The sequence below is a fragment of the Empidonax traillii genome, unplaced genomic scaffold (assembly GCF_003031625.1).
Source record: "Empidonax traillii isolate 1590-97213 ecotype Southwest subspecies unplaced genomic scaffold, ASM303162v1 scaffold182:size1009393, whole genome shotgun sequence".
NCBI lineage: Eukaryota > Metazoa > Chordata > Aves > Passeriformes > Tyrannidae > Empidonax > Empidonax traillii.
Window position 1 is genome coordinate 629,788 of NW_020955375.1, and position 24,267 is coordinate 654,054.

The 24,267-nt window shown below is 45.2% G+C and overlaps 3 protein-coding genes across 3 annotated transcripts in view; 2 read left to right on the plus strand and 1 right to left on the minus strand.

Moving 5' to 3' along the window:
- The window catches only part of USP4 (ubiquitin specific peptidase 4), a 31,509-nt gene extending 18,866 nt beyond the window's left edge, over positions 1 to 12,643 (plus strand). Inside the window, exons 15-23 of the mRNA XM_027886218.1 lie at positions 5,567 to 5,758; positions 6,301 to 6,389; positions 6,742 to 6,957; positions 7,035 to 7,105; positions 7,694 to 7,809; positions 8,625 to 8,774; positions 9,452 to 9,555; positions 10,320 to 10,408; positions 10,531 to 12,643. Of these exons, the coding sequence (XP_027742019.1) occupies positions 5,567 to 5,758; positions 6,301 to 6,389; positions 6,742 to 6,957; positions 7,035 to 7,105; positions 7,694 to 7,809; positions 8,625 to 8,774; positions 9,452 to 9,555; positions 10,320 to 10,408; positions 10,531 to 10,632 (1,129 nt within the window). The 3' untranslated portion in view covers positions 10,633 to 12,643. The remainder of the gene's footprint in view (positions 1 to 5,566; positions 5,759 to 6,300; positions 6,390 to 6,741; positions 6,958 to 7,034; positions 7,106 to 7,693; positions 7,810 to 8,624; positions 8,775 to 9,451; positions 9,556 to 10,319; positions 10,409 to 10,530) is intronic.
- A 1,480-nt stretch (positions 12,644 to 14,123) lies between these two features.
- On the minus strand, positions 14,124 to 18,349 carry EMC3 (ER membrane protein complex subunit 3). The gene is made up of 8 exons (XM_027886259.1): positions 18,129 to 18,349; positions 17,991 to 18,048; positions 17,179 to 17,272; positions 16,474 to 16,578; positions 15,711 to 15,792; positions 15,487 to 15,566; positions 14,831 to 14,913; positions 14,124 to 14,369 (listed from the first exon to the last, which is right to left on the minus strand). The coding sequence occupies exons 1-8, from the start codon at positions 18,281 to 18,283 to the stop codon at positions 14,241 to 14,243; spliced, it is 786 nt and encodes a 261-aa protein (XP_027742060.1). The 5' UTR covers positions 18,284 to 18,349; the 3' UTR covers positions 14,124 to 14,240.
- A 23-nt stretch (positions 18,350 to 18,372) lies between these two features.
- Positions 18,373 to 24,267, plus strand: part of FANCD2 (FA complementation group D2) — a 33,124-nt gene continuing 27,229 nt past the window's right edge. Inside the window, exons 1-8 of the mRNA XM_027886220.1 lie at positions 18,373 to 18,473; positions 19,624 to 19,713; positions 19,869 to 20,003; positions 20,601 to 20,668; positions 21,705 to 21,808; positions 22,348 to 22,411; positions 22,978 to 23,030; positions 23,972 to 24,050. Of these exons, the coding sequence (XP_027742021.1) occupies positions 19,647 to 19,713; positions 19,869 to 20,003; positions 20,601 to 20,668; positions 21,705 to 21,808; positions 22,348 to 22,411; positions 22,978 to 23,030; positions 23,972 to 24,050 (570 nt within the window). The 5' untranslated portion in view covers positions 18,373 to 18,473; positions 19,624 to 19,646. The remainder of the gene's footprint in view (positions 18,474 to 19,623; positions 19,714 to 19,868; positions 20,004 to 20,600; positions 20,669 to 21,704; positions 21,809 to 22,347; positions 22,412 to 22,977; positions 23,031 to 23,971; positions 24,051 to 24,267) is intronic.

Here is a 24,267-nt window from a genome sequence, read left to right on the forward strand (position 1 = left end):
AATTGCTTCATAAGAAAGGAAGAGACCCTCTGGAAGCTGCTTTGTGTACCACGTTTTGAAAAGATAGTTTTTTCCCTGTGGCAAGACTAAAACATATCAGCTTCTAGTCTAGGGAAAGAGACATTACAGAAAAGATGAGGTTTTTAATAGCATTAATTATGTTACAAATCACACAGGAAAGCTGCATCATTTCAGGGTATTGTGGTCTGTGCAGCAAAACAAAGTGAGAGCTTTGTCAGGGAAAAACAAACTGGAGAGGGATTGTCTGGTAGTCATGGTACTTTTTGCAGGGTGTGTTCTTGGCTACTAAATATTATCCTAGATGTGTGTAAAGCTGACACATAATATGCAACCTGGGGTATTACTGAGGACCATTAGTTAATTGTATTTATGTGAGGTGTTTTCTAGAATCCAAATGTCTCCTATATTTAAATTAGCATGGTATGCAGTGTCTCATGGATTTGAACTCTTTCCTAATTCATGTTTTATTGATCCTGTCCCTTTTATATACTCATCATATGCTCTTATTTTCCAGCAGTGTCCAGTGGCAAGACTTCCCTGTTGGCAAACTGTAATGTGTACATCTCACTGCTTGTTTTAAGTAATTGAAGTTGGGTGCTAAGTTTCTTTCACTGGTTAGAAAACAAAGCTTGAAGAAATAAGCGATCCAAAATAGTTAAATCAGTACAACATATTCAGAAATAGATTTCTTGTGTATTTTCCCCACAACTGCTGTGTGCATTCCCCACGCTTGTACTTTAAAATTTTACAGATGGCTCAGTGGGTCTTACCAGTTTTTGAGGTCTTTTCCTGGAGGGTTTTGCTGCCCGGTCTCTGAATTTGAGTGTGCTTTCGGGTCTTTCCATTTGTTCCTTGCTGTTGGCCACACTGGGTAAATTCTGAGAGGAGCTGTGATAAACTGAAGACTGCACCCTTCTAAGCTGGTGTTTAAATCATCCTTTTAACAGTGTAACCTCCTCACCTGAAAAGCACTCCTCTTTGCCACTGGCATAAGCAAACCAAGGTTGTGATAGTTATTGTCTGTGGTTGTTTGCTGGACTCTGAGAATGCAAAGAATGTAGCGATAGGGGGAGCACAAGGCCCTCAGGCTCTGATTTTGTGAGCAGCTGCCATCCACTTCTTCCTTTGTTCCATGATTTCCTTGTCCCTCCTCTAAACAGAGATCAGCAGATCTGATCACCTGTGGGGCTGTCTTCTGTAACAGAAATCAGTTGTTTCAGTGGTTCTGAAGCTTTTTAGGGTCTGATTGTAACTTAAACTGGCAGTTCTTGCCTTCTTTATGTTTCTCACAATCACCTTAAGTTGTCTTAGGATTGAAAAATTAAAATATAAATGTCAATCTCTTACAGTATTTCTGCAGGTTTGCTTTGCTGAAGTCAGACCTGGGTCTGCATGTGTCAACAATATCCCTGTGGTTTGACAGACTTCTGATTTGAGAGTGTGGTGCTCTGGCCAGCTGGCAGCACATCTCTCAGTTCAAAATTTGAAGACTTAATGCCACAGGAGATCTGTGTCCCAGCAGGGATGTGATTTTAAAAAAAACTAAGACCCTACGTTTGTACTGGTGTCTTGCTTTTGACACCAGTGTCAGTTAAATCTCAACTTTCACTTCAGGCCTCTGTTATGAGCAGAACGTGGGTTTCCATGAAATGCTGCAGTTGGAAATGTCTCTGAGCAGGGACTCTCCCAGTGTGTTGCAGCAGGAGCAGAGCAGCTGGAGTGGCCCTTGGCTCTCCTCAGGATTGCCTTGACAGAGGGCACGGTCTGCAGGCACAGATATTATCACCCAGATTGTGCTGTTGATGCAATTTGTGAAATGTGCAGTATGTGGAATGTAGGGAATATCGAGCTTGCACCTTTTTTAGGTGATTTCAGTGGTTGGGAAGCTGTGCTCTATTCCTGTTTTCACTGTAGGGTTATGAGGGAAGACACAGATGCCCTGAATGGCTAAGATACATTTTCCCTTTCAGCTGCTCAGTTTCTGGCTCATGGATTCTTGTGGTTACCTTTTGTGCTCTCTGTAAAACTTCAAAAAGAAGAAACGCAAATATTACTGGGCTTCTTGATATTTAAGTGACTTTAAGTAACTCTTGAGATGCATCAGAAAATGGACCTGTCTCATATTACCCAAAAGGACAAAACTATACATTTTCTTCTCTTTTCTTCACCTGAAAGGGGAGGAGAGTTTGGGTCTGGAATTCTCCAAGCCTGTTCTTTCATGAGGCTTTGCACTTGTCTCTTTCTCATCATGACAGGCTTGGAAATGTTGGGTAGTCCTGGAGCAAGATATGTTAATATTTAACATCAGAGAAGGGGTGAGATGCAGAACTGTAAGGAGTTAAGCCTTGAGGCAAAAATCACTGACGCTACAACTTGTCCCAGTGTTGGAAATGTGTCTCTCCAGGCATCTCGTTGTGTGGCAGGACAGGGAGGTCTGTGGCAGGTGATCAGAGCTCGCTCACATAAAGGTGGTCTGCAAATCAATTTGGTGCCCTGAGTTCAGTGTTTGTGCTGAGTGCTCTCATTCCCCAGGCGAAGCAGAGAACAGCGCTCAGCACACCACCCAAACACTTGCTATTTCTTTTCCTTAGGTCCTGGGAAGTCCAGCCCCACTAGGACCTCCGGCTCCCGCTCCAATGTAACCCCCACACATGCACCATGCTGGTGATGTCCCATCACCAGGGATCCTGCTGGAGCTCGGAGCCGGTACAAGGGGTCAGGTAAGTGCCACTTGAAAACAAACCCCATGGCCCATTTCAAGGGTATCCCTCGTCAAAGCTCTTTTTAGTTCTCACAAACTGTTTTGATGGATCAAGTAGATCCTGCTGTTCTCTTAGCCTGGCTAATGGGGCATTATTATATAACATGTATTGTTTACATTGATGAAAGTTTCACAAATTGATTTGCAGGTCACCTTTAACCTATCAAAGTGTGCATATTTGGGTAGGATATACTTACTTTGCCACACCTGCCTTGCTTTCTGCCTTCTCTTACGACAAACATGCTGTGTGGTACATGTAGGTGAGTTCATGGGCTTGAAAAAACATGACTGGCCGCAGAAACATAGGTTTGTTACTGTGACTGAGGCTACAGCAATTACTGAATGAGTTAATGAGGTCAGCAGGTCAGCTAGTCTGGTAGCTTTATGTGAAACGTGTGAGATCTTGTAGCAGACTGGTCTGAAAAGTTTGTTCATACTTGCTGAAATTGGGTTTTCTTGTTTGAAATGAGTTTGTGTCCTTTCCACAATGACTTTGTATTTTTTTAAGCTTTGTAAAAATCTTTCTGGTTGAATTCCCTCATCAGTTTTAATCTTACTCCACTGCAAGACTAGAAAAATCCTGTGATCAGCTTCTACAGGGCAAGCTATGCTGTAAAAAAAAATTTAAAAATTGCATTTGCAGTCTCTTATCTCCTCATTTACTTGTCTGTAGGTGTTCTGGTATTATGAAAGAAAGTAAAAAGATTTTGGGAGTATCTCCACTTCCTAGAAGAGATCAGAATCTGTGCAGTAGTTTCTCCCAGTTTTTTCCAGGTCTCTGTTTATTCTTATTGTCTACTTTTGAACCTGTTGTGATTTCACAGCAGCATCTCTGGGTGGATGTGCAGTACTAACCCTGTTCAGACAGATCTGTTTGTCAGCTTCTTCAGTGGCATTTTTTCCTGCCCTTCTCCCTTCTCTTACAAAATACACTGGAGTGTATTTGTCTTTATGTTCAGTTATTTCAGTGCAGTTGTAAGATACAGAATTATGGTGTATTGTTCAGTAATTCCCAGGATCAACTCTATAATTGTCCTTAAACTGTACATTAAGTACTTAATCTTAGATTCTTTTTTTTTTTACAGGGAATGTTTGAGCTGTTGCTCAAGAGATCAGAAAAATGACATCCTGATTCTGCTATGTCTGCTAGTACTAGTATGTAAAGGCTGTTCTGAGGTGGAATGGGCAGAGGGGCACTTGGGTAACCAAACCTGTTCTGTTTTGGTGAGAAGTTTTGGATGCTCTCCTGCAGAGTGCTGTGGGGTGCAGCGTGCTGGCTGTTGGTGATAGATGACTCCTGCCTGGTGTAGTAGCTTTTTCTCATCTGTTCCCTTGCATGGGCAGGGCTCATTCAGGTGCTCGAGGGTGGAGTGTAAGTGGGGGTTGCGTTAATTGCTGCTTGCAGAGCACAGTGTAGGTGGTGTTAGAGGCAGTCATGTCCTGACAGTGTCATGTACTGAGCTATGTTACAGGAGTCCAGCTTCAGGGTCTCACAGGACCTGGAATTAATCACAGGTGATACTCTGGGACTGACTACGACCTTTTGTTATTTAAACAGCACTAAGTAAAATAATTCACCTCTCTGAGGTGCCATTTCTCAGGAAACTTTAGAAAGTGTGAACTGTATGCAGTGCTGGTGTCCAGCTGAACGGCACTGAGAGCCTAAAAAACCTCCAGAGAGCCACTGGTGTTGGACTGTCTTATGCTGACTCTGAGCTCTTGGTGGGCTGGGACTCTCTGGAAGGATTTTTTCTTTCATGTACTCTACTAAGTGCAAGCCCCAAACTGGGATCTTTCTTTGTTTTAATGAGGATGGACCAGAACTACAACTGTGAAATTCATTCTTTTCCCTGTTCTACAAGGCCATTCTGAACACAGGAATAAAAATGTTTCTCGGCTCTTGAGAGAAGGGAAGTGGCTTGTCTAATGCAGGAGGACTGTTAAGAGTTGAGTGCATTCAGATGTGGGATTGTGGTCTTGGTCATTATGTGTAGTGACATCTTTCATGAAATCTTTCTTTCTCTTTCAGTTCTGAGATAATTCTGAGGCAGGTGACTCACCAAATTAAAGAGCAGTGTGACTTGGCATTCCTGAAAATGAACCTTATGTAATGAATAGCCCTGAAGCAAACAGTGCAATCGAGTTGGACCACGTGGTTTCTTTTGACTCTGACATCTGCAAATACCTCATTTGCTGTTTCACCCAGGACACAAGCTGCATCTCAGTCTCCTTGCTGCTCTCTTGAGCTTTTTGTTGTCTTCCAGAATTTTTCTGGTTTGCTTCCCAACCTTGGATTTTTCTGTGAAGTAGATGTTTCCAGACTCTTGGTTTTCTGAACTGGTGGCTGCTCAGTGATGTGAGCTCAGGCCATTTAGCTGTGGCAGAGGCTGGGAGAATGCAAGACCCAAAGTTGTCAAGAGGTTTTCTTTCTCCATGGGAAACAAACAGTCAGAGGGATTTCAAAGTAAATTTAGTATTTTTGCTGATGCTGTGGTCTGGTTGAAGCACCGTGTAGTTGTCAGGGTGGTGTTTTGGGAGGTGAGTGGCAATAGGGATTTGAAGTGGGAGCGCAGAGGGCAGGTGGCAGTTGAGTTGGGGACAGGTCTGTATCTTGTGCCACTGTGAGCCAAGGGGAGTGTTCGGGAAACTGCTCTGCAGCATGAGCACATACTACAACCCTTTGTACCTGGTGGAGAGACTTGCTGGACTGAGTTCATATTGGTTCTGCCTGCTGTGCCTCTTGGCAGCAGAAGTAACCCGTGGAAATGCCTGTCTTTCAAACAGGTATGAAGTTTGCAAGCCAAGTGAGGACGGCTCAGAGTACGTTACTCTCTCTATTTACTTCCGGGAGAAGACAACAAGACAATCCAGCAACACTGCAGGGACTGTGCTCTTTGGGCAGCCACTGCTCATATCTGTGCCCAAACACAAGCTCACTGTGGATCACCTCTACAGTGTGGTTTTGGAACAGATCAGGTAAGTCGTGTCTGTGCCTTTGAATCCCGTGCCAAGTTCTAGAGGTCACAGTTACATTGTAATAGGATTACCGTGTCCTTGTTAACAGGAAGAATTTTCCTTCATCTGTGTGGGATGTATAAACCAGGATTTGTGTTGCATTGGTGTCTGGAGGCCCCAAGGACATTTCCAGGTCCTATTTTTTGGGGCTCTGTAAAAGATACTTCTGGTGGTGGTCAGAAGGGGGTCTTTTTGCTCAGTGTTGCAAAATAGGTCAGGAGCAGAACTCAGGCTGTGTTTTCAGGGCTGACAGATGGGGCCACCGTAACTTACTCTTGCCTTTCAATCTACTGCCAGTAAAACTCGGAACAAGCAGTGAGAGCAGAGGCTTACTGAATTGTTTGACTCACTCTGAGGGCTCTTGACCTGTAAATGCTGCTGTACATGATGGGTTCTGGTTTGCTGAGGGGAATAGGGTAGCAAGAACTGATGGCAGGGGGGTGCTGCTGTTGTGATGCTCAGCTTCCTTCTGGTTGTGTGACACACATATCCCCTCTCTTCAGCCGCTACGTGAAACTCCCTTTGGCAGAAGAATATTCCACACCCTGCCCAGACAGAGGAACCTGCAACGGCTCCAATGGGGTGGTTGAAGGTAGAATTCTTTCAAAATTGGTTGGGAACTTCTCAGCACTCTCAAGTATTTAATTAGCATTTGGTTTGTTCTGTGTGTATTTGGTTAAGCTCCAGCAGATTGTTTCTTCACCATGATTAAACCACTCTATTGTGTAGGACTTCTGCATGGGATGGGGGGAATTCTTGTAGGTGTCATTGTTAACCTACTGCCAGCTGAGCACTCTCCATCATACCTGATTCTAGGATATAAAGTCCAGCACACCTGGAATGTGCTAAAGGGAAAAATACAACTTCAGATGGAGGGGGCAGCAAGCAGAGGCTTCTTATTCTGTGAAGCCCTTTAATATTGTCCTTGTTGTAAATTTTGCCAGGTGACATTGAAGAGATGGAGCATCAGGATGGTGGAGAGGAAGGCAAGGAAAAGCTGACTGAAGCTGATCCCTGCCACTCTGAGGGTTGTATGCAGGTGGAGGCAGCAAGAGACCTGCAGCCTTGCAAGAAACAGCATTTCACTTTTAGCCTTGTGAATTCCTCTGGGACCTCTGAGATAAACTCCATTGTTGAAGGAAAAATCTTAAAACTGAGTGGTAATTATTTTCTTGCTATCTTTTTTTTCCTTCCTTCTCCTTACACCTTTGCAATAAATGTTTCTTCTTTCTTGTAGCTTTTTCTGCAGTTGCTATTGACTGGGATTCTGATACACGGAGGCTACTTTATGATGAACAGGAGGCACAGGTTGTAGTATGCTCTTTTTATAAATAATCTATATGTAAACTTGCATGGTACTTAAAAGATGATGGTAAAGGGTGAAATTTAGGTGTAGCTCCCTTCATAAAAACCAGCATGAGGTATGTTTACTTAAAATCTATTAATAGTAAAGTCTGTGGATCTATGGTTGCTGATCTGTTTCTAGTGTGTTCTGAAAAAAGCAGACCTTTTAATTTCAAAACTGAGTAGTCTAGTTCATGGTCCACTCACAAAACAAAACTCAAATCTGAAGCCGAATTCGTGGAGCCTGACAGAAGGTTCAGTATTCCCTCTGTGAGAGCTCTGCTGGATCGTCTTTTGTAACAGAATAAGCTGTTTTTATTGTCTTGATAAACGCCCTAAACCCTCCAACTTTTAGTAAGGGCATACTGTATTTTTTGTTATGGACTGTTAGTAACACAAGAAAGGAGTGGCTGGAAGCTTGAGAGGAGTGTGTGGCTGGGGAAGGGGAGGGGGGCAGATATAGGCAGCAGGGGGAAGGTGAACCTGTAATTTTGTGATGGAAATGATTACAGAGTACATGGAATTGAATAAATCCTCCATCCCTTTCACTAGGCATTTGAAAAACATGGCAGCATGCTACAAGCACAGAAGAAGAAGGCTGTAGTGGCCCTCAGAGACTGCATAGAGCTCTTCACTACTATGGAAACACTTGGTGAACATGACCCGTGGTAAGAGCCTGTGCCTGCATGTTTAGCATAAAATGCCTTAACTGTTTGAGTTGATGTTACTTGTCGTGGGATTCTGATAATTTCCTAGGTCTGTCCTTTCGTGTTCACCTGGGAGAAGTCTGTAAGATCTCTACTAAGTGATTGACTCCATAGGCTGCAGGCAAAGTGTCAGTGGGCTTGGAGCTTCAAAGATCAGGTCATTTTCAATTCCCAGGGATACATCTGTCTTCTAGACAGTGTCACACAGTGTGGTAATAAAGACTGAAAGTATGTGGCTACCTTAGCATTTAATCCTGTATTATTTCTAACTTGAGCCACTCCTGACCTGCTCCCAACTCTACGAGATACAGCAGATCCCAAGTGACCAAAATGTGATTACCATGTGTGCAGAGGAGCTTTGGAAGTTGTTTGATAGCTGTGTAAGAAAATAAAGTGTACTGGGAGATAGTTTATTACTAATTTCCAATTACATGCTGTAGATGTGTTTGCAGCTGTGACCTGTTTGAGCTGCATCAGGGGATAATAAAAAAGTAATGGGACCTTTAAACTTTTTTTTTTAATTTATGAAAGGAAAATTAATTTTTGTACAATGTTCAGTTAATAAACTTGTCATAGGGCATTTTGCCTATAAAAAAATGAAAGCAAGCTGCAGTTTGGAATTCTCTTAGGCAATCTGTTCACCTGCATATTCCACAGCCAATGTGCCTTCTGTAAGGCAGGGACTGTGCTGTGCTAGTGAGGCATCTTTAATGCAAGGCCAGAAGCTTTTCTTTTAATGTAGTTATTAATTTCCTTGCTTGTTATTCTTTCCTCAGGTACTGCCCTAACTGTAAGAAGCATCAACAGGCCACAAAGAAGTTTGACCTGTGGTCTTTGCCCAAGATTTTGGTGGTGCATTTAAAACGCTTCTCATACAGCAGATACTGGAGGGATAAACTTGACACTGTTGTGGAATTCCCTATCAGGTAGGATTCTGCACTCAAGCCAGGAAGAGTTTGAAGAATCTGGTCAAGAAAAATTTACTTCTGATGTTTCTGTTTCTGGGTGTGGGTTTGTTGTGAAAGCTCTAACTGGAGCAGAATGTCTTCTGGGTTTGAGCAGCTCGACAGCAGGCGTGAGTTGAATTGGTTAGCTTTTTGGGGGGTTGGTTTTGTTAAGATTATTCAGTTCTATACATCTCAAAGAGCATTAATTAAGGTGATTCTGCTGAACCAAGAGAACTTCTGTAGTGATTTTAGCAAATTTGTTGGGCAGAGCTGCACTTGTAGTACTGAGTATTGCACAAGTACAAGATGAAAGCCTGCCTTGTCCCTCTGCCTCTGCTTGTCAGCTCCTTGCTGCGGGATGAAGCGTATTCCTTACTACTCCTGTCTCACTTTTCATGCCTACACAGGGACACACTGAACTGTGTTTTAGGCAGCACCTCCCTCTAAACCTTTTGGCAGTGCTTGGTGTGTTTACCAGGACCTGCCCTGTGTGGGAGGAGTGACAAGTCTGGTGTTCACACTAATAAGGCCTGGCCCTTGGGCAACAGAGCAGCCCTGCTGCACCAGTGCTGCCTGCAGAGCTTCACTGGTGCCATGCAGCTCTTCCTAAAAAGTGCTGGTTACTGCTGTGCTGATGCTTTTGGGTTTCCTTCCAGGGGCTTAAACATGTCCGAGTTTGTCTGCGACCCGAGAGCAGGCTCGTATGTGTATGACCTCATTGCAGTTTCCAATCACTATGGAGCCATGGGAGTGGGCCACTGTGAGTAACTGCTGCTGTGTCCTTTGGGCACAAAGAAACGTGGGCAGAAGGGTCTGGGGGGGACTCTGTGTGTTGGACACCTGCAGTTGCCCTCACCAAGGGTGTCTATTCCCCAAAACATACCTGTGTTCTGTGGGCAGGTGAAAATCACACTACGAGGTAATACCCTTCCTGTTAGGAGCTGCAGGGCAGAGAACCAGTTTGTGTATGTGCAACTGCCTGAGCTCTGACTCTGATGCCTGTGGGATCCTGGTTAGTAGTCATTGGTGTGTGTGATGGTGTTCCCCAGTTTATGAGCAGAGTCAAGATTTTTCAGTGCTGAACCTGAAAATTTGAAAATGACCTCCTTACTGGAGAGTGCTGGGGAGGGTCACAGCTGAAGGGGGATATGCTCTGAGATGGGGGACCACAGTCACAGAAGTCTTGGCTGGAAGAGACTTTGGAGGACTTTTAACTTCCTTCTTGAGTGAGGACTCTTGCAAACACTAGATCAGATCTGTCATCAACAGAAAACCTCCTTCATGTGAAAATTCAGAGTCTTAAACTATGTGTTTGGGAGAGCTCTGGCTCAAGGCAGGTGAACAAAACACTGTAATTCTTTTCCTAAGTTTCTTTGCCCTGTGTCTCAGCTGTCAGGGGTAAGTCTGGTACATGGGACATGGTCCTAGATGGAGCAGCCAGCATGTTGCAGATGATGTGTATGTTGGTGAACTAGGCTTGGGGTGGGTAATGTCAAAGCTGAGCTCAGTCTCTCCCCCTGGCAGACACTGCCTACGCCAAGAATAAAGTGAATGACAAATGGTACTACTTCGATGACAGCAGCGTATCGGTGGCTTCAGAAGACCAAATAGTGGTGAGTATTTGGCCTGAGGCCTTTCTGAGTTGGTGCTGAAGGCTTGGTTCCCTGCTTTGGGCGTGACATTTCCAGCCGAGCTGCGTGGATGGTTTCAGATGGGTTTTCTTTTTGTTTGGTAGACAAAGGCTGCGTATGTGCTGTTTTATCAGCGCCGAAACAATGAGGAACATAGTGCCCCATGTCCTCCCCAAGAAGAGTGTGACGGCATGGACACCAACTAAGCATCACCTCCAGCCACCATGGTAGCAGTTCCTCTTCTAAAGCAATGCCTGAGGCATCTGAAAATTTTCCTTCCTTCTGTAGGGGTCAAGCGGAAGATCGAGCACTGTGTAAGATTCAGTGCTGGGGCTTGCAGAGTAGCACTGGAGAGCCAGGAATAGGTGCTGACACTTGGGTATTTAGAGGCCAAAAATAATATATATTGGAGCTTCAATAAAGTTCTTTTTAAAGTCTGGCTGAGCTGTGTGGCTAGAGGCAGGGGTTGGGGCTGTGGTTCTTGGTTGTAGGTGGGGTCGGGAGAGGACAGTCTGAGGCCGGTCACAGCTGAGCCTCGCAGGGGCCCTTGGAGTGTGGTGGGTACGATTCTGTGAATCGGCATTGGGGCTTCCTGCCGACTCTTGTGTTGCTTTTGGGCCCTGCCTGTGTCAGGGAGGCTCCTGCACCTTTTCTGGAGCTCAGTTCAGATCTTTGTACACCTGGCCTATCTGCTGCAGTCTCTGCTGTTGTACCTTAGCTCTCTGGCTGAGCAGCAAACATTTCTCTTGCTTCCATCTTTTCACTGATGCATTTTAGGCTCTTCAGGGCAGTTTTGACTCAGCTTTTTTCGTGTGAACACTGAATCCTGTAATGTAGGAACCTTGCCCAGAAGTGACTCGTACCTGCCTGTGGTGTGGCACATGTGCAGGCTGATCCCCACGGAGAGGCAGGATACAGCTGCTCTAGCTCCTGTTCTTCTGCAGAGAAAATACCATCCGTAACGTTGATGATTTCTTGTCCTCTCCATCCACCTCCTTCACCCCTCACTTCCAGGCTGCTCTGTAAAGCACTTTTCTGCCTCCAGCTTTTCTCGTATAGTTTGTGCAGTGACAGCATTTTTCTCCTTTTTTGCTCGTTTATGTGGCTCCTTGGAGCTTTTTTCTCCAGCCAAGCTCAGCACTGTGTCACCTGTAAGTGTGACAGCCCAATGCAATGGATTGTGTGAGTTTTCAGCCTTTTCTCTTGCAACTTTGGTTTTTTTGGACTGCTTTTTCAGCCTTCCTCCTCCTGCCTTGAGCACTGCCCTTTAGATCCCCACCTTATCACCTCCTGTGGGGCTGCAGGTGTGCCAGTCCTGTCCCAGCTCCTCTTTGCCTTGGCTGTTCAATGGTTCTGCTCCATCCTTTTGGCACAAGTGGCAAATGCTCTTCCCTCTGTCCTCCTTTGCTGTCTGTGGTACCTGTAGGACTCAAGTCCAGCTTTCTTCTTGAATGTGGACTCCTGTGAGTCTCTCCTTGGTGGAAGCCTGGTCTTCCATGTGAGAAATGGGAAAAAATCTAGAGCTTTGGCCTGTGTTTTTTAGGGACAGATCTAGCTCAGTGACGAACCAAACAGGAGGGTTTTTCTTTCTTGGAGAAGGGAGGGCTGCCTCTAGCCAGCATGCTACTGGTGTGATCCTCTGTGGAATTTTGCTTTTGAAACATTGAAATTTGAATTTTGAGATCACAATTGCTTAGTTGCTTCTGCTGTTCTGGTGGAGTTTTTTTGTTTTGTTCTGTTTTTTGCAACTCTTAATATTGTTTTTTTTTTCCTCATTACTGATGGGAGCATCCAAAAAGCAATTTTTAAGCTGTAGCACTGCACTGAAATTACTCTAATCAGCATTTTTTTGTTCGTTTTATCCTAAAAGTAAATCATGTGGGCATTCCAAAATAGGGAATAGAGGAAAGGGAGGGGAGTACAAGTCCTTTTTAAAAGAGAAATCAATCTGAAATAGCCTTTGTTCTCCTTCTCGCCTCCCTGCCTGTGCTGACACAGAAAAGCATCGTGGGGCTAAATCTGTGATGCTCAGATGCTGAACAGACTCTGTTGTACTGCAGAACAAGTGGCCCAGCTCTTGCTTTCTCTGCCTCTGAGCTGCTGGGCTTCAGCTGGTGTGTGTGTGCTGTAATACCAGACTGTTTTTTAGACTAGCACTTTGTAAGTGGCTGGCTCTGTTGTACAAAGAGGAAAATTAAAGAGTGGTTTGCACTGAAACTGGGTTTTGTTGTATTTTCAGCTTTCCTTATGTGGCCCAAGACTGCTGGTTGTGGGGGTGCCTGGTGCTCCAGGAGTGATTTGGGCTGGGGAAGGGCGAGTCCTTGGGAACCAGTGAGGATTTTGGAGAAAATCAGCTGTTGAGGACACTGCTGTGTCCAGCTGAGAGTTGTGTTTGCTCCAGGGTTGCCTTTTCTTGCCCACATTGCTGGGTTCTTGGTATGTGGTGCTCAGCAAAGCCTGTCCTTGCTTTTCTGGAGCACTGGGAAGTCTCAGCTGTTGTTTCATCATCATTTCTCTTCCTCTGCAGATCCCTGGGGGTTTTGGTCTTCCTTCTGTCCGTTTTCTCCAGGGGTATCAGGGCTGTTTGTGGCTGTACCACTGGGATAGTTTGGTGAGAACAGAAAACAGGCTCTGTCACCATCCTGGCTCAGCCCCTGCTTTGATGTGTAGTTTCACCCTGAGAAAAGTGCTCAGAATAAAGAGGAGAAAAAGAAGATGGAAGAGCTTCTGTTTAAGAAGCATTTCCCCAGGTTAGGAACTGCTCTCCCTGGGGAAGAGCTCTAAGGAGCTCCTGCAGATGGACAAGCCAGGAACAGTTGCTCCCTTGTCTCTGCAGTGCAGGAAGATGGGTCGGGGAGGCACTTGAAGCATTTCCTATCCCCACCTGCCCAGTAAATAACAGAACAGGGATAGCAGGGAGCAGCCAGGCACCCATGCTCAGTGCCACCCTGCTGGGCATGGCAGGCTGGAGGGGCTCTGTGTGCTTATAAATGGACTTGGGAAGGATTAAATTAGTGGGGAAATAGTGTGTGTTTGCTACCCCTGCATAGCATTGCCATCTTTGGCTCTCTGCTGCCCAAAGGCCTCTGAGGAGCTGCTCTTCCCAGGAACCAGAGCAGCAAGGAGGGACAGAAGGTGCCAGGGTGCCCAGCAGGCTGCCAGGGCAGGAGCAGGCACAGGGGACTGTGCAGTTCCAGGGAGCCTTCCAGGCTTGGATACGAGAAAGGTAGGTGAGCTGTCCCATGCTTTGCTGTGGGTGAGTATCCCCCTCATGCTTTTTTTCTTGTGAAAGCTTCAAATCCTGATTATTGTCACAGGAAAAAGAGCATAAAGAGGGCAAGCACTGCTTTCAGAAGCTGAATCTTCATGCTGCTTCTGAAGATGCAGTAGGTACTTTGTCACTAAGCCAAGTTTGAGTTGGTTATGTGATGTCCTAATTGTTCAAAAGCAAAGGATAACTCGCTGTGTGTTTATTTAAAAGGATAAAACAAGAAAAACAGGCTGTACTTTTTTACTGTCAGAAACCTTAATTGGAGCAAGCTTGCTCTTTGTGAACTTGAAATTTTAGGTCTATTCTCCAGCATCCATTTCCTAGGAAGAGAAACAGAACTCCAGCTCAAAACCCACACGGAGCCTCTAGTTCAGATACAACACCCCTCAGTCCTGGGGCTCAAATCAAAGTGAGTGAACTCTGCAGTTCTGAACATGATGTTTCTGTTTTATTCTCAGCCTTGCTAAAATACATTATATAGTTTAAAGTAACATTTCTTGTCAAATAACTTTCACGAGAAGAGACAAAAGCATATTCTCAAATTCAGAAGATGGAGGTCTGAAGTTCTTCCTTAAACATGCCCTCAAAGTGGAGGTCTTTTGCCATGAGCTCTTCTTCTACATCTTCTAAGGCCCACTGATGATCTGTCAGTTCTAAGGCTTCCCATTCCGTCTGCAATGGCAGCAAATAGAGGGAGAGAAGGGAAAGCAACACAGTATTAGACAAGAACTACACAAAATACACTTAAAAAACTGCAACAAACCCCAAGTTCTACTAAAACCCTGGCAATCCTGTCAGCTTGTTGAAATCAGTGTTTTATGCTTAATTAGATACTAATTGGTCAGTACAGAGTGCATCACAGAAGTTAGAAAAATTACATTATCTGCTTCTTGCAAACCCTCCAAGGTGGAACTGTCCAGTGCAGCTGTTTCTAGAAACACAGCCAGTTCTGTTCTGGGGGGTCAGGTCCTTTGTACTTAGTTAATTCTTTAGTCCAGAGACATTGGATAGTAATCAGCTGTCAGCTCTATTTTTAGGAACAGGAATTCAGAGCAATTCCCTTGACGCAGGGAGAGGCCAAGTTCCACACAGCCCATGAGCCTGCAAGCTCCCAGCAAACAGGAATACTGTACCTTAAAAGCTTTGTTGGTATCTGCTGGCATGGCCATTGCTGCCCCTGTCATTTGTTCCTGCATCACCCTGGACTGATCTGCAGCTGCAGATGAGAAGTGAGATTTCTGTGTCATTTAAACAGCATTTCCTGGAGCACAGTGCCAGCAGGCTGGTTTCTGACTATAGATGAGAATGTTGCAGAAACACCCAGAATGCAATACTACTGTGCCAGAAAGTTCCCACAAGACATCTTGTTCCCACCCCCTACATCTTAGCCGGATTTACATAAAATATGCAGAACAATTGAGGAAAATGCAGTCCTCTATATTCCCAATACATATTTGTCCTGCCCCACATCTAACTTAGGAAATCTTTGCAGTTTTCCTTAAAACCAATACTTGCCAGAAATAAAAGCCTGAGAGCAGAACTTTTGCACACTCTTTCGGTGGGAAGGAAAGCGTGGGCTAGACCAAGTTTATGAGCCAAAGGCTGGTGCAGGAGATTTGGGTACTTGCTGCAGGTGATATCAAACCTGGCCTGGGAGGGTAACCTCACAGAAATGAGAGGCTTTCAAAGGCTTTTTGGCTGAAAACTTAGAAATCCTTCCCCAGCCTCCCTCAGAAGACATCCCATGGAAGGAGAAGCCAGTTCTTTCCCAGGAAGGACAGTGTCTTACCATTATCTTGGCCCAGGATAAGAGTGTAAATGCTTCTGAGTCCAAACACATTCAAGAAGTACCAGGAAGCGGAGCTCACCCTGACAAATCAGAACAAGCAGGGCTGATGTCAGTTCAAAGCTGGCTCCTCATTCCAGCAGCTCGCACAGACCATTCAAGGGTCATTAACACATTCAGCACTTTCCAAGTGGGAATTCCACCTTGCTGGCTGAGGACAGGCTTACCAGGACGCGTCCAAAGTGAGCAGTTCAATCCCCTGCTGCAACATTGGCTTAAAACGCAGCGTCAGAGGAAACGGGACCTTTGCTGTGGGATGAGAAAAAGCAGCCCAGTTTCATTCACAGAGTGACACTGCAGGACTGCAAAGCACGTGGCAAAGCGAGCAGGTAGTTCTTGTGTTGCATCTTATCTAGTTGGAATGCAATGTTACTTTGTATTTTTGAAAAAGCTGCAGTTCTGTATTCATTTCAATATGAAGTGTTTTTTGAACCTTAAAAACTTTTGAATCTTAGATGACCCAGGCCTCACAGGTATTGCTTCAAGACTGTGAAGGTGAGTGTCTTTTGTTAAAGAAACATTTAACACATAAACAGTATAGGAAAAAAAAACAACAGAACTGTGAATGTAAGGAAGTATTTTTGAATGCAGGGTGTACACATTCAAATTTGATTTTTGAATGCAAGGTGTACACATCAAAAATACTTCCTTAAATTCCACTGTGTCAACCTGAATTTTAGGCACTTTTAATAAAATTAAATACTGGTTTTACAGCTACAGTTGTTCTGAGGACATGAGCTATTTTCTTTGTGACCATGGCCAGTACTCTGAGAGCAATTTCCCCTCCATGGAGTGAAGAGCAGCAGTGCCACAAGCCAAATTCATGCAGCTTCCAACTGACTGCTTTCAGGTAGAGGAGCAAACCTCTGATGCAGCACAGACTCTCAAGGTCAGAGACACAGCCAAACCCATGTTATTCCAGACACTTACTTGTGACAAATCCTGAAAATGTCATGTTGATCCAACCCCCGATGAGGATCATAGGCAGAACATTGGTTACATTCCCTTTCATCATATCTGTCAGCATGGTAGGATCTGCAAATCACAGACTTGATGTGAAGTAGCAGCGTATCACAATAAAGGGAAACATTAATTGTCAGTTACTTTAATTAAGAAACTGCATGAGAGAGAAAGCAGTCCTATCCCAATAACTTTATTTTCCACTGTTGAAAATGCTTTGCAAGATGAGATAAGCAGCCAGATGACCTCACCCCATCCCTTGCCCCAGATCACAGGACTTGCTTGACCCCTCTGGGAGATGATTTGCATAGAAAAAGGACAATTAACTACCCAGCTATTTTGCTGCTGTGGACACATTAGTTAAGTTAAATCAGTTTAGAGAAGATGCTGCAAGAGCTGGTGCAAAACACTGACAAATGGATACAACTGAGAGCAGAAATTCCCTCTTCTGGCAACACTGAGGTGGTTATGCTCTCATGAGACACTGCAAGCAGCTGGAGGCTGGAGTTAAGCAAAATGAAGTGACCCAATGTGTCGCTCCCCCTGCCCAGTACAGAGCTGAACAGTCCCACCTCCTCCCTCACACTCCCTTGCACAGCTGGTTCACCCTCCTCCTCCCTTGGCACAAAGTGACAGGCTTTTCTGCCTGGCTGCAGTTATGGTACTGTAACATACCTGTCATTGGTGAAGGAGGCACTACCTTTCTTTTCGTTTTCTTAAAAAATCCATCCTCTGGGTTATTAAAAAAATATTTCCGGGACAGGAAAGACTGAAAACAGAAAGAGCCAATGCCAACACCATGAGAAATGAAAGGACAGGACCATCATTTCTTGTTCAGACATGCAGACATCTTTTGAGCTCTTTCATAGCACATCCTTCTTTCCTGGAGAGCTACTTCACTGCCCATGTGCTCTAAAGCTCCTCCTTTTGCCCTGAATCTAGAGTATCAGCTCTCTGAAATTCTTAATCCTAAGAAGTCTCTGAAGAAGAGTCCATGTTAATTAAAGAGCTTTCAGTGCTTTGTGAAAATTCTTTGTGCTGCTTCAGCCTCAATACCAGTACATGGGATACCTTCACCCCTCCAGCTGAGCTCTGGATTTCCACAAAATTATATATTTATCAGCAACAGAGCCAGCACGAGCGACGGATTTTTAGTTCAGCAAACATTTCAGCTGGCATTGTATGACCACGTTGTATTACATCCCTCTATGCTTGCTGACAGGTATTGAACACAATGGTTCGGGGGCAGAGACCTCATTTCAGCGTGCAGCTAAAGCCCCGATCAGCGGCAGCAGGCATCAATGTCAAGGAGGATTCCCGGGACACTGCCCTGGGACAGGGACACCCGGCAGTGTCCGCCCCCCGCCCCTGAGGGAGCTCCCGGTGCCCGAGGCGGCTCCACCCGCGGCACTGCCCCGACACACCCGCGCTCTGCGCTCCCTCCACAGCCATCCTCTTTGTAAAACCTCACCCACGCAGCTCCGTACCTGCTTTGGAATGTATTTTCCGTTTTCCCGAAGGACTCTGCTCCGGATCAGGACTTGGCTGGAAGAGAGACACGCGGCGTTAGCGGGGGCCGGGCCGAGAGGGGCCGGGGGTCGGGCGGGAGCGAGGGCGGCTCTGACCTGTCGGACACCTGCTCCTGCGTGAGGCGCTTGTCGCTCTGCAGCAGGATGGACACGTAGTGCCGGATCATGCCCACGAAGAAGGTGATGAAGACGATGGGCAGCACCACCCACAGCCGGATATTGGAGTCCAGCAGCAGCTCGGGCTCGCTCATCGCGGCGGTGCCGCCCCGGGCCCGGCTCCGGCCCCGGCCCCGCCGCAGGCCCCGCTGCCGCTTCCCTTTCCGGGCCCGGCCCTTCCGCCGCCGCCGGAACGGGAAAGGAGAGGGCGGAGCGGGCGGGAAACTCGAGCGGGAGCGGCGGGAACGACGTGAGGGGACAGCGGAGAGCCCCGCCCGCCCTGAGGTGAGGGGAGGCGCGGCGCGGTGGGCTCGGCTCGGGTAAGGTGAGCTGAGGTGAAATGGGTGCCTCGGGCACTGCCGAGTGTTTGGGAGCAGGTGCGATGGAGAGAGGCTTCCCTTCTGGGGGCTGACAGAGCAAAGTCAGAATTGTGGCGGTTGGAAGAGACCTCCGGGTGTCACTCAGTCCAACCCCCCTGCCCAGGCAGGGTCACCTCGAACGAGTATCCCAGGAGCGCGTCCGGGTGGGTGAGGAATGTCCCCAGAGAGGGAGACTCGATGCCCTCCCTGGGCAGCCTGTTCGCGTGCTTTGCCACCCTGAACGGAAAGAAGTCCTTCCTCTCGTGGAGGTGAAACTTCTTGTGTTTTCGTTTATGGCCGTGGCTCCTCGTGCTCTTGCTGGGCACCACCCTAAAGAGTCTGGCACCAGCCCCTGGGCACCTGCCTTTGAGGTGTTTATATTCTTAGAACAGCCACAAAATGCTTACTGCGTTTTTGGTTTTGAGTTTTTCCAGTTCCACACTGATATTTTATGTAACTCATTTTACTAGTGTCCACCATACAGTTGAAATTTAGTGTGAGGTGATCAAACATCTCTTTTTAACAACCTTTAACTTTTAAAGGTGAGTCAAGATTTATTTTTTTGTTTTTAGTCACTGACACCCCCCAGAAGAGGGCAGGTCGGATGGAGGATTGTGCTGACAGAACTCATTTGTCGTGGTAGTGGGTTAGGAACATGAACAGGGGCAGTTAACGAGGTTGGGCTCATAAACACTCACCTGTGAATCCTTTGTTGCTTTGTCCGGGCATGGGGAGAGGATCACGAGTTTAGATCAGTCTGTACAATTGGAGACCTCATAGTTGCTCACTTTAACTTGCCATTTAATTTGCTTGATGTATGAATGGAAAGCCAAGCCCTGTTTTCTGAGAAACTGAATTTTAGAAAAAAAAAGTGATGTATTAAGCTGTTTAAATATAACAAGCTCTGAAATTTCAACCTGTACAGCAGAAAAACGTGTGTGATACTGGTTACCAAGGCAGTCTGTCTTTGAGCGCTTTCAATCTCTGGAACATTCCCTTTCATTATTCACTAATACATTCCTGATTTGCTTAAGAAGCATAAACTAAACACTTGCCTCTTTCCTGCCTTTTCACAGGCAACAACAAAGGTTTTGTTACCATGGTTTCAAAAAGGAAATTGTCAAAAGGTGATGCTTCTGAAGAGAGCTGCAAGACAGACTTGGCAAGTAGGTGCTCGGGTGTAATCTTACAGGGGTGGAGTAGAGACAGCGACTCCCAGGCAGGGAGAGGGCCAAAATTGCAATTTTGATAATGCTGATTGTTAATGATAATGTTGATTTTTTTTTTAATATATGTGATGTGGCATGTCTTGTTTTCACAGAAACAAAGAAGTCACGGATTTCTGATAAGGAAAATGTCTCTACCTACTGTGGAGTGGAGGGTGAAGCAATCTTTGAAGAGCTCCTTAGAACATCAGGAATTGTGCTGAAAGCTGGGGAGGGACAGAATGAAATAGGTAGGAGTTTAACACTTGCTCTTTCTGCTTGTAGCTGAAAACCTGCAAAGATGCCTATTAAAAAGGAAAGATGTGTTTTACTTGGAGAGTAAAAATGCTTAAGCCAGCTTGTTCCAAAATTCAAGCAAGCCTTCCTCTGGCCTCTTATTTGTTATGCATCTCTTGTTCCTGCTGAATTCAGTGCATTACCTAACCCAGTTTTTTGTGTATATACATGCTAAGTCTAACACTTCGGAAGGATTACTGGAAGTATATGGAAAAAAATTAGACCTCATCTGTGATTACAGTATTGAATTACAGAGACAGGAACTCTAAAACGGGAAAACAAACATGTCGTTGTTGCCTTTCAGCTCAGACAAGGCCTTCAGGAATTCTTGTACTAAGCCTTTTCAATGCTGTCAGCTACTCAGCCCTGACTGGAGAAAGCACAAGTGGTGATTCCACTCAGGCCTTTGCTAAATGGACTTCTCAAATAGAGCAAATGCAGAAGTGTTGGTGGATGGGCTTGAGAGCTTGTACTTGGTGTGGCTGTTGCTGTGATGTTCTGTGGATAAAATGTGTCAAGTTCTTTATTTTCTTTTTAAACTTCCTCCATAGCTGTTGATCAAATGGCTTTCCAGAAGAAGCTGTGCCTGGCCCTGGAGAAGCACCCTACTTACCCAGGTGTAAGTACTTTTGGCAGGAACCTCCTTTAAAAATGTTGGCTTAGCAGCAAAGGATGCAAATGCAGCTTCCTGACCCTGCTGGTCCCATACAAAGGTGGGCAGCATGGTAGCTTATCTTGGGTTTCTGTGGTCCAGATTTTCCTGTTCCCTCAAGGTCACTGTTCCAGCTTTTTGGTCTTGTTGTCCTTCTGCTGGTTCTGTTTCTTCTCAGCTGTCACACTGTTACATATGAATAGTCAGACAAAGATGACCAGCCCGTGCCTCTGTTAATACACCTTTGGGGTGTGTGCTGGTTGTACTTTAACAGTTGAACACACAGCCACTCACTCCCTCCCGGGCCATCAGTGGGTTATCAATGTTGTTCTCATCCTAAATCCAAAACAAAGCACTGTGCCAGCCATTGGGAAGAAAATTAACTCTGTTCCAGCCAAAACCAGGACAATGCTCCAAGATTGCCTTCGCATGATTCCAAGGAAAAGCTCTGCATTTCCATCACTATGCCCTGTCAAAATAATTAATTGGCAATATTATTCAGTAGATAAAGACTCTTAGGGGAGGAAAATCTTAACTTGCTTAACTCTGTGGTGGAGGCTGTGTTTGGTTTTGTGTTGGGTGGGAGCCACCAGCGTTAGAACTGCCACGATGTGCTGCTCCTCTCCAGTCAGCAAGTCCAGTGTGAAAGTCTGGGGGCCAATAATTGGACTGCAAATGTTTTTTGGGTGCAGGTCTCATAACATTAAATGTTGCTGTCTCAGCTGAATAGGAAGAAAGGCAAAGCCTTTTTAAATCAAGGTAGAATGTGAGACACATGCTTTGGAGTTATTTTGCAGAAAAATCAGTGTTTCCTTTTGGAAATGGTCTGGACTAGAGTTGATTTATTATCCATCATTCCTTCCATGACAGTTTTTGTCTGTCTTCAGTTCCTTGCCTTACCTCTTCCCTGTATTCAGTATCTGCTTGCAAAATGCCTCCTAAAGCACAGCAGCTGACGGGGGCATCTCTTCAGGATGGAGATTAACTTCCCTCTGCTTTGCAGGTTGTGAAGCAGTTTATCAGTGGCTTGGAATCTCACATCAAGGACAGGAACCAGTTCAAGAACTGTCTCTTGCCATGCACTCCTGTACGGACTGAGGGGGCGAGGTAGAGAAAATGTATTTTGCCTTCCCCTGTAGTCAGAGCTGAAATGTTGAATGTCCTGTTAAATGCTCCAGTCAAATGTCCTGTAACACTGAGCAGAGGGGAGGGAAAGGCCATGGCTCCAGCTCATACTCAACAAGCAGTGGCTGGGGCAGTACATTGCTGTTCAATAGCAGTGAGCTTGAAGTGGCAAGCCACAGAATTTACTCTCTGCCCATGGCACATATTGGCCTCCATGGCATTTTATGGCAAGAACCACATACTGGAGGGGAAAAAAAATGGCAGGGCTGGTGAAGGTCATTTCCTTTTTGAGTTGTTTTTTTTCTTTTTCCAGGAGATAGAACTTAACCACAGACTTTTGCACTTCCAGCTCACGCTAGTCTTGTAGAGAGGGAGATGGTTCGGAGCTGAAGTGCAGTTTTAAAACTGTGGTTTAAAAGTTGTCGTATGTGGTTTTTCAAAAAAACAGTCATGAATAGAGTTCCAGCCTGTTCTGCTAACATGTTTTTGTTACAACTGTGGTGGAATCTTTCATCTTGCAGGAACCTGGTGCACTCGTATTGCGAAAGCCTCATTAAACTGCTGCTTGGAATTAAGATCTTACAGGTACAGGCACCTTGGTTTGCTCTTTACAGTGGTGCTGATTGTAGGGATCCTTTTGCTTATGTAAATAAAGGATTAATAAACTGTTGGTGAGGCAGGTGAGGCTGTGTCTGGAATAGTGCCCAGTTTGTAGTTTCTTTAGGGACACAAAGATGCTCAAGGTTTGAGGCACATGGCATACAAGCAGAGACAATGGGAACTGGGTTTGTTCAGTCTTAAGAGAAGATTAAGGGGAATTTTGTTGTCTTCAAATATCTGGTTGCATGGTGTAGGGAACACAGACAGACTTCTCAAAGGTGAACAGGGGCAGCATGAGAGATGATGGCTCAGGTCAACCATGGGAAATTCTGATAGGATGTGCCACTGTTGAGATTGGTGATTTTCACTTTTCAGGCTGGTTGCCTCCTTTCTGGCACGAGGCAAGAGATTTCTTTATACAGGAAATACTTTTATTGGTCTTTTGGAGTATTTTATTCTCTGTTTTGTCTTTTGTGAAAGGTCAGTTTGGTGGCAGTGCCACAGCACAACCAGTAAATCATCCTAACACTGTCTTTTCCCCTTTCCTTTAGCCTGCTGTCATAACACTGTTGTTGGAGAAGATCCCTGAGTTCTTTTTTGACATGTGAGTATAAGCTGGCCTCTCTCTGCCTTGACATTAAATGTTATTTGGACAATCACCAGCCTGTTTGACTTTAACTGTTACTTCAAATTTACCCGAATGATTGTTTGCACTTATGTGGTTTTTTTTCTTCATACATGTGTAAAATTATCTGTGAGGCACCATAACTCCAAATTTGTGGGTGCATAAAGCAGAAGGCAAACTTCCAGAAGCTGAAACACAGGCACAACTCATGATTGATTGTGCTTTTTGTGGCTACTGACATAAGCTTGGGAATTATTTCAGCAGGGAGACTATGGAGTATCTTGTTATTCAAGAAAAAGATAGAATTGCCTGGCAGAGTTTTAGGAGGCTGTGAGATGCAGACAGACCTCCTTTTAAAGATGCAGATTGTGTTCAAACAAGGAAAATTGAAGAAGTCTCTGTTTGGTTTATGAACATAGGGCATCATAGCAGATCTTAGGGCACAACACAGGCAAGACTCGAACACTTAAACTCTTCTCCCATTGTCCAGGATGCTCCCTATGGAGTTAGTGGAGCAGGTCAAGGGGCAGGAATAAGTTGGGACTGTTCCTGACGCAGTATTTGCTCCAGTGCTGAGTATCAAGCAGGATAAGCTGCACAGAGGTTGAGTCCAAGAAATTATCTCATACTGAAATCTTATCTGAGGAAGGTTTAACACAGACAGCCCAAGGACTGAACTGTTTTCACCCAAGAATTCTAAAGGATCTTAGATAAAGTGTTATTAATTGCTCTGTGAACCCTTTGGGAATTCTTAAAAATGGGTGTTGTTACACTTGTCTCCCGTCAAACTGTAAGAAGAGTGAAGTTTTTTCTGTGTATTAATGACCAGTTAAAAATGGGGTTAGTTGGTCTTGCTGACCAGCAGCAAAGCTTCTGAGTCTGTAGCTCTGACTAATCTGTGCCATTTTCTGCTGTTTTAGCGTGGGCACCTTCGGAACAAATTTCCCCCGGCTCATTGTCAATCAGTTCAAATGGCTCGACAGGCTTCTTGACAGCCAGGTGGGTACCAGTGGTGCAATCACGTGTGTGCTTTCTCCAGACAACTTCTGGAATGCCTGTCACATGGGATTAGATCAGTTATTGTACTGTGAGAGCTGATGTTGTTTCTACATTCACATGCTGAAGCAGAGATTATTTTTTTTTTCTCTTTTGTTATGATTGCCTTTGGTGACTTCTGAACAACCCCTTTTACTATCTCTCTTCTTTCCTTGTTTTA